Source organism: Belonocnema kinseyi, chromosome 4 (assembly GCF_010883055.1).
Source record: "Belonocnema kinseyi isolate 2016_QV_RU_SX_M_011 chromosome 4, B_treatae_v1, whole genome shotgun sequence".
NCBI classification, from domain to species: Eukaryota; Metazoa; Arthropoda; class Insecta; order Hymenoptera; family Cynipidae; genus Belonocnema; species Belonocnema kinseyi.
The window spans coordinates 34,061,505-34,070,572 of NC_046660.1; the positions used below are offsets into that span (position 1 = coordinate 34,061,505).

Below are 9,068 nucleotides of genomic sequence, written 5' to 3' on the forward strand. Positions count from 1 at the left end.
TAGAGCTCCAAGGAGATTATGTTGAAAAATAAAAAAAATTTACCCAAAAAAAATTGTTTTTATACTTCATTCTAAGGACTTATTGAACTACCCTCGTATTATTATTATTATATTAGTATAAAATAGTATTTTATGATTTAGAAACAATTTTCATTTTTTAAAAACTTTTAAAAATTATAATTAGTCCAAAAAAAGATCGCAAAACCCATTTTTACCATTACTGGGTTTTCAGAACCCTATAAAACAGACTTATGGGGGTGATATTTGAAAAGTAACATTTCATTCGTATTCTATATCTATAGCTAATTACACAGAGAAAAGTTGAGTTTCAATAATCCCAGCTGGTAGTGAGTCTCTTTCTGTATTTTTTTTTCTTGAAATAAAAATTCACAAAGCCGAAACGGAAACGATTCCTGGCGAAAATTAATTTGCAATAATTTTTATGTTGAAAATATTGGGAGAAAAATATTTTTTAATAATGAGGGGTCATCAGCAGAGGTTTTCCTATTTAGAAAAAAAAAACGAAATCTAAACGCATAATTATCGACTTTCAAAATTAAGCTGGTTGGAATTAAAGAGTTAAAAATTTCCAAACCTATTTAAATAATTAAAAATTCATTCAATGTAAATATTGAGAAATAAAATTGAATGTAACAAGTTTGAAACTTCAAAACTGATATCTGTGAAATTTCAACAATTTTTAAATAATTCATAACTTTTGACAATTAAATATTAAACAATTGTTAAGTTTCTAATTTGAAGCAATTAAGATCGTGAACATTTGTAATTTTTCACATTGAAATTTTTTTAATATGAGCCATTTTAAATGTAAATCGCTCAGAAATAAATGAATTTACACATTTACAGTTGAAAATAATTTCCATCTCGACAACTTAAAATAAGCTTTTTTAAATTGATAAGAATACAAATGTTTAAAAATAAGAAAATTCTCATTTTTAAATGCAGAAATTGAAATAATTTGAAAATTAAATGTCCAAAATTGAAACGTAAAAATTTAAAGCCTTTATATTTGATTTATAAATGATAAAGTGTATGCATTTTTTTTACAATTTCTTTTTAATCCCAGAATATGGTATTTACATAGCATTTCTTTTCTTATAAAAAATTTCGAAAGTTTTAACGCCTTCTTATAAACGGTACACTTAAAAATAATTGTAGAATTAATTATAAGATTTCAATTATTCTTGTAAAATCACGAGTTTTTAAAGAAGTTAAAATCCTCAAACTTTAGAAGAAAATTATGATATTTGGTTTATAATTACTTCTTAAAAAGTAGCCGTTGAAAAATAAGATCGTTCTTCAAACCATCAAAATCTTTCCAGTCTCTGAAAAAACATTCAAACTTTTTCTCAAACATTTTTTACAAGGTTTTATCATTTTTCTTTTGCAGGTTATTAATTTTCGAGAGGAACAAAACCAATGATTTAACTATAAACTATATTAAATAAATTTAAATCAAAACAGATTAGTTGCAAATCAAAAATAAAAGTTACATTTTCAGTTAAAAAAATTATTTTTTAAATCAATTCAATTCAAATTTTAACCAATTATTTATATTTTCAACCAAAAAGATGAATGAATTCCTAAAATGTTTCTAAAATGTTGAATTTGAAACCGAAAACATGAAATTGCAACCCAAATGATGAATCTTAAACCAGAATCATTAAATTTCCAACAAAAAAATTAATTTTCAACCCAGATTATTAATTCGTACCAAAAAAGTCAACAGTTTTCAACTAAAGATATTTTTTAAACCAAATATCGAATAGTTATATCTCCAGTAAGAAAAAATTAATTTTAAACAACAAGATAGACGAACAAACCATTTTATAAGAAACTTATTTTTAACAAAATAGTAACTCTTAACCAAGTAATTAAATCTTTATTCAAAAAAGATGAATTCGAAACGAAAAATGTATTAGTTTATATTTCTATCCAGAGAAGATCAAAACATTTAAGCATAAACAATGGGATTCAATGAAAAAGAACAAATTTTCAACAAAATGCATGAATTTTCAATCAGATATTTGAATCATCAACTAAGACCGAACAATTTTGAGCCAAAAACAGAATAGTTGAAGTTTTAGTTTTAAAAAATCAAGTGAAAGAAAAAAAAAGTAATTTTGAACAAAATAGTTCAAAACCGCATTATAAAGCTACTTTCACAAACGAAGAATCATTTTTATTGAATTTAATATTGTAATTTAAAAAATGAAGCACGCTCTAAAAAAAATTCCCTGACTTTAAAAGAAAATTCTCTGAATCGCTCGATTTAAATCTAGGTAACGCGCGCGAGCAAAATAGGTTTAACAAAATTATTGTATGCAGAGTTTTTTTTTATTTCAATTTTTTTACATTTTTGGGGTTGCCTAGAGTCATCTCAATTTGTTTCCAGAATTTAGGATACTATTTTGCAAGAAATAATGATTTTTTAATATACGCTTATATTTAACTTTTATTTTTCGCAAATATAAAAATACAAAGATATAATTTTTTTGGCATTTGAGAACTTTCTTAGAGCTAGAGAATAAGTACCAAGGAAATGAAGACCATAGTTCTAATGAGGCTCGGCAAGGAAAATGGGATTTTCAAGATTTTTAAAATCAGGTTCACGGAAATTATTACTTTCTTAATGTCAAAAATCAATTTAATATATAACAGCGAACGTTCTTTTCAAACTAAAACCTCAGGAAACAGTTTAAAAAGAGACAGCAATAAATAATTCCATTACCCATAGATTTCAATATTTCCAAAATTTGCAGTGATTCCAGTTTTGATCCCCTATATATCTTGATGTATATGTGAATTCATTTTGATCCCAAAAAAGTCTTAAAATAACGAAAAAAAAAGGTTTTAATGTTTTTATAGGCGCGAAAAATAAAATTTAAAAATAAGGGTATACTAAAAAATGATTATTTCTTGCCGAATAGTATAATAAAATCTGGCAAAAATTGGGAAGACTCTAGGTAACCTCAAAAATGTAAAAAAAAAATTTTAACTGCATAAAATAATTGTTAAAACCTATTTTGCTCGCAATAATTTTTAAAACAATAATTGTTAAAACCTATTTTATCTATTACTTCCATCCATGTACGTTTTTTTATAATGTAAGGGACATGAACTTTAATAAAATCACAAAGATTTTTGAATGAGATTGTACTATTTCAAGACAATAATTACAATAATTGAATGGCAACCGAATGTTACTTTGATTGGGTCGACTGACAATAAACGAATTCAAGAATATGGAAATTCTATGACACCTGAATTAATTTTCCATAAGATTGATCTTTTTAATTTATATTTCCGGGTGAAAATAGAAGAAAAGCTCGCTGGATTTTAAGAAATTTTATAAACTTACAGTGGCAGGAGAAGTGAACATATTTGGTGTGATTCCACCTCCAATTAATTGAGCTGCTTGCGTACTTGTAGCGGTTCCGATTCTTCCGCGTCCAGTACTCGAGATCAAGCCAGGATGAATGTTAGGCTGGCCGCCTGTCATTTAAAATTATTTTCGTTTTAGAACCGTTACAATAAATGATATTGAGAGAGAAAAAAAAAACAACTACAAGATGGTCTTTAAACCGACAATAAAACAGATGAATGAAAGCCAGCAGCATTTCTTTGCCAAAATGATACATTTACACTCATGAAAAAAGAAAAGAATCCAAATAAAAACATTCATTTTAAAACATCAAAAACTACGTGAAAACATCAAAAATATTTTTAAACTTAAGCCCTTGCCGCATTTCTCTGAATGAAGGAAACAACAATCTGACTCGTGGGATCGGATGGAAGTAATAAGACAAAAACATGTAAAGAAGGTAGAAGAAATAAATCAAAAGAGAGCAGATTATTCTGCAAACATAATAGAAAATATAATTTATTAGTCTAAATTTAAAAAAAGAAGAGAGAGAGAGAGAGAGAATACAAAAGAAAAAATATCGCAATGCAAACGGCAAGAGTTTAAATTCACTGTTTTATTGATATTAAAAATGGATCTAAAGCATTTATTCTCACGACTCAAACACTCTGATTATTCACGATGCAAAGCAAAGGGGCATTTGAAAATTGGAGATTGAAAACGCATTTACCTTCCCCAAATAATTCGTGGAGGTGAGACTGGCATGCTCTTAACATCATTGACATTTCTTACGTAATTTATTACATCTAAAAGCAATTAAACTATGTTTGCGATACAGTTTTTCTGTTTTCGTTCCTCTATTTGTATAAACCGCCAATCCGATCACCATTAGAATCCGTCAGCTAGGGCCGAAATGTGCTGGCCCCATTGGTATTTTGCATCGCAAATACCTTAATGTCATGAAAAAAGTTCGTGTGTAGTTTTACAAAAAGGTATTTACATCGCAAACAGATGCAGATTGCTCGTGCAACAGCGAATTCCAGGCATCCTTACCGATTGCTAATAAATTAGAGTTTACTCCTCCACTCGTATCCATTGATACTTCCCCGAGGCCATTCACCGACATTCCGTTAACCATGTTGACAGCCTGTCGAGCACCTTGTGCGTCTAAACTCGTCCAGTAGGCTTCGCTGGGTGATGTGTTATTTAGACCTGGAGGCGGCTGAGCCGCAGCGCCCGTATACCTAAAGTACGGATTTTTCAAGTCTAGGGTGTTGCTACTGCTTTCCATGTTCGTCCCCTCGACCTTCAGGTCAATGGTCACATCGTAAGATTGTCTGGAATTCAAATTCAATTTTTTTTTATTTTCAATCTATCACAGGCTCTCTACTACAATTCTGGAATAAAAATTCCAAGACAATGCCACGTTTTTTGCAGATATCTCCATTTTTTGCCAGCTATCATTTTTCATAGCAGGGAGCCATTGAAATATTTCGCATTTTTTTTTAACAATCGACAGTTTCGCGAGTTAATTATAAAAAATGTCTTTCTTCTTCAGTTTTTAGGAATTCAATTAATATTGCAAGATATTCCTTAATATTTTAGCACGATTAGTTTATTAAATAATTAAATAAGACTAAAAACATAACTTATTACTTCTTGAATTTGTCTCGAAAGTCCATGCATTTGAATAATAATTCAAACTAAAAATTTAGTTCATACTTATGTCAAATTAATGTGGGTATTATATTAAGTTCAATTAAAACCGCTTAAAATTCCTTACTTTTTAAGTAAATGTTTGGTTTTTCAAAAAGATAGATGAATACAGTAGACTCTACGACACTTCTCGTTTTCCGATTTCCCCTTCGTTCGCTTGCCCCCACTCCTTGCCTCATTTCACCCACAAATATGCGCGGCCGGCTGCGCGGAATGCGGCTCGACTCTCGATAATTCTAGAACGGAACTTTACGTTTAGGTTAGGGCGACTTTATATAGGCCCATGTGATCTTATGTGCTTCACAGTGGAATTTTTAATATTGTCGCTCACTCGTAATGGTTGGAAATTATAAATTCATAGTGTAGAGATAAGTTTAAATATTAAAATACTCCGAACAAGGCGGCATACCTTTTGTTTTGTCAAACTGTTTACCAAATACCTTAACCTATATTGTGACATTTTTATATTCTCATTCATGAGAATGTAATATAATCGCCCAAATTTTCGGTCTCTGGTTTTTAACGGATCTTTACGTTTTGGCACGCACAGAATCCGAAAATCATAAAATTTTGTCGGTGTCTGCCTGTCTGCATGTATGGTTACCTGAATCAGGCTGGGTCGACAAAAACACTTGAGTCGGCTCTGATTCAAAATAGATCTCTCCCACCGTTCTCTTTTCAACCATTTCTCATTAATCCTACGAACAAAGCCTTTCTCCCTTTTTTACAATTTTTCAGAAAGAATAATTTACTTATTTAATACAATTTTAATTGTAAAATTCCAGAAAGTGACCAACTTGTCAATTTATTATTTTGTCCTCTTAATTCACATCATCTTAATTCAAATTTCGCGCCTTTTATTTTTCTTAATACACACAATGCCACCTTCAGTTTATTCCCACCATTCCGATTTGATCCTAACCTCTAAACCTCACGTTATAATTCTGACTCCAAACCAAATACCTAACATTATGGCATAAAATCATCTCTGGATACAAAATAATCATAGCCATGGCCAAATAGGTCACGCTTTAATTGCGCGGAGTGTTTTTCTTCAGACCTAGGCTAATTATTCTTCCCCTCCCTAGCGCAACTGCAGTGGAGTGGGGAGAGAAAGAAAGAAGAAAACTCCTATGGGTGCGTTTGACCACTTATAGCGACACTAGCGCAATCTACAAGGAGGTGGTAAACTAAAGCGTATCCATTTGTTCGTGCACGTAAATGTGTATATTATTTGAATGTGTTGCATGAATTAAAATTAGAGAAAATAAACGAATTAATTCAAAATTATACAATATTAAGACGAAAAATGTGTAAATACTGTTTCCGCTACCATTTTTCGGCATAAATTTGTACAATTTTGCAATAATTCTCCAATAAATTAAGAATTACATAACACATGAAATGTAACCTTTTTTCCACATTGTATTTATTCGCATTATAATAGAGAAGTGAAATCAGTGACATCCTGGCACAGCACAAAACATTTCAATTTACTTTAACTTTGTTTATTTTTCACTTTCCTGATTTCACTGATTTCACTTCATACGGCGAGACACGAGTTTTTTGAACTTGGCAAAATTTGAAGATTGTTGACGAAAACATAACCTCAACGAACACTAGAATGGCGGCGACAAGATATTTTAAGAAAATATTACCCCCACTTATGCCCCTACAGTAGAGCCATATACAAGGAGATGGATAACTACAAAAGTGTATGTGATCACACGCGCCCATGGGAGTCGACCCAGCCTGACCTGAATGTTGTAGCCACGCTAACTTTTGAAGGATTTGTCATTTGTCCAATCGAGTCCGCATTTCATACACTTCTGAAGGTCCCAAAAATGAAGGTCAAGTTCGTTAATGAGACATTTCCAATCAAAATTACAAAATTGAGAGCATTTTAGAAATTAAAAAAAAATTTAATTTCATAAATTTTTGTCAAAGTTTCTTATAGATGGGTAAAAGACTTGCAAATCATCTAAATAAAATTTTTTATCTTTATGAAAATTAGAAAAGTTATATACTTCTCAAAAATTAAAAATTTTCAAAAGATAGCAAAAAATTTTTTTCTCACAGATCCAAAAACTTCATTCCAAATTTTCACTAGATACCAAATATATTTCAAAACTATTCTAGCAGATTTTTTCGATTGACCCACAATTTAAAAAAATTGAGCCTGTATAACTGAACTGTTGAGCGCGAAGCGCGATTATCGCAATGAGAATGTAATCGTCAAGGCCGTAGGTGCTGTGAGAATCTTCTTTGAATGTCAAATTAAAAAAAAATATATATTCAGCGAGATAAATATATTATAGAGTGCGAAGCGGGAGAACCAACAGTCGCCCGCCCTAGGCGCGCTCAAACTTGCGAGCAGCGCGCTATGAGAATGTGCCCGCGAAAAGCGGACGAATTTTTTAAAATAGAATTTCAACAGAGGCGCCAACAAAAACACGCAAAAAAAGTGAATGGCTCACTGCTCACTTTTCAAATTCGAATTCGTAACTTCCAAAACATTTTCCTTCTCCAGAAATAATAATAAATTCGATAAGTTTCACTGAAACTTCTACCGCTGAAAATCTAACTGAAAAAATGAGAATTTCCGATATTTAGAATGCCCAGAAAACGAGAAGTGTCGTAGAGTCTAGTGTATTTAACCAAACAGTTCAATTCTTAAACAAATGACAGTTTTGGAATTAAAAAAAAATCAGTTTCAACCAAAAATGGAATAGTGAGTTTTTCAGTGGAAACAATTAATTTTACCAAAAAAAAAGGTGTATTTTAAAAACAAATCTAGTTTCGCTTTCAATCAGGTAGTTTTATTTTCAACCGAAAAGAAATTTCTTAAACTAACATGATGAATATTTAACTGAAATACTTAAATTTTCAACTAAAAAGTTTACTTTTTCACCAGCAAGATTAATTTTCTACCAAAAAAACGATGTATCCACAAAATTCATGAATTTTTAAAAGAAATATTTAAATTTTGAACAAAACAAAAAAAGATCAATTATTCGGCAAATATTAAATAGTTAAATAATAATTTGATTAAAATTTAATATTAAAACTGCTGAATCATCAAGTATTATAGTTGATTTTTCAATTCAAAAGATAAATTTTCAACCAAGAAGATTAATTTCTACCAAGAAGGCAAATATTCACGAAAACACATGAATTTTTAATTAAAAAGGTAAAATGTTAACCAACAATCGAATAGTTACAACTAAAATGATGAGTCTTTTAACCAGAATTATTAACTTTCCAACAAAAAGTTACATTTTTAACCCGGAAAATTAACTTCTACCAAAAGTCGAATATTTAATTAAAAAATAATTGTTTTAACCAAAAAGTGAATAGTAACAGTTTCAGTAAAAAAATTAATTGTCATAAAAAAAAACCAACAAATTTTCAACAAAATTGTTACTGGATTAGTTAAATTTTCAGTAAAAAAACTAAATATCAGCAAAAAAAACAAACGAATTTTCATAAAAATAGCTCATTTTTCATTCAAGGAAATGAATTCTTAATAAAAGTTATGAATCTTCAAGCAAAAAAATAATTACTACAAAAGAGTAACTTTCAATCAAGTCAATACATTTTGATCACAGAAAAAATCGAATTCTGAACGAACAATGTAGTAATTAATGTTTCAACCTAAAAAGATTTTAATTTGTTTATCAGAATAAATACAATTTTACTTTGAAAAACGCTTTTTTAACAAAATGCATGAATTTTCAACCAAAAACAGAACGGTTAAAGGGGGAGGGTCGGTAAGGCCGTTTTTTGGCCTAATTTATTTTTGGACCAAAAAATCTGAAAAAATCATGTTAGTATCTTATAAGTATCCCGAGTCGATTGCACGCTGAACGGACTACCCTCCACCCCCCAGCCACCCCCACCCCCCTACAAATATAGGAAACACCACTGCCCACCAACTGTATTTTCGAGAGATTTGACACTCTTAAAC

General features: G+C 30.1%; 1 protein-coding gene across 7 annotated transcripts in view; it reads right to left on the reverse strand.

Moving 5' to 3' along the window:
* Window positions 1-9,068, reverse strand: part of LOC117170536 (histone-arginine methyltransferase CARMER) — a 27,403-nt gene that overhangs the window by 7,759 nt on the left and 10,576 nt on the right. For 2 of the 7 annotated variants that reach the window (XR_004466818.1, XR_004466819.1), the window contains exons 6-7: window positions 4,386-4,722; window positions 3,383-3,516 (exon numbers count right to left, since the gene is read on the reverse strand). Coding sequence is in view for 3 of the 7 variants with exons in the window: in XM_033357341.1 (XP_033213232.1) it covers window positions 1,329-1,346; window positions 3,383-3,516; window positions 4,439-4,722 (436 nt within the window). In the remaining 4 variants the exon portion in view is untranslated. Of the gene's footprint in view, window positions 1-1,232; window positions 1,347-3,382; window positions 3,517-4,115; window positions 4,723-9,068 lie in introns of those variants that run through there. The other 5 variants (XM_033357339.1, XM_033357338.1, XM_033357341.1 and 2 more) reach the window with 4 other exon arrangements.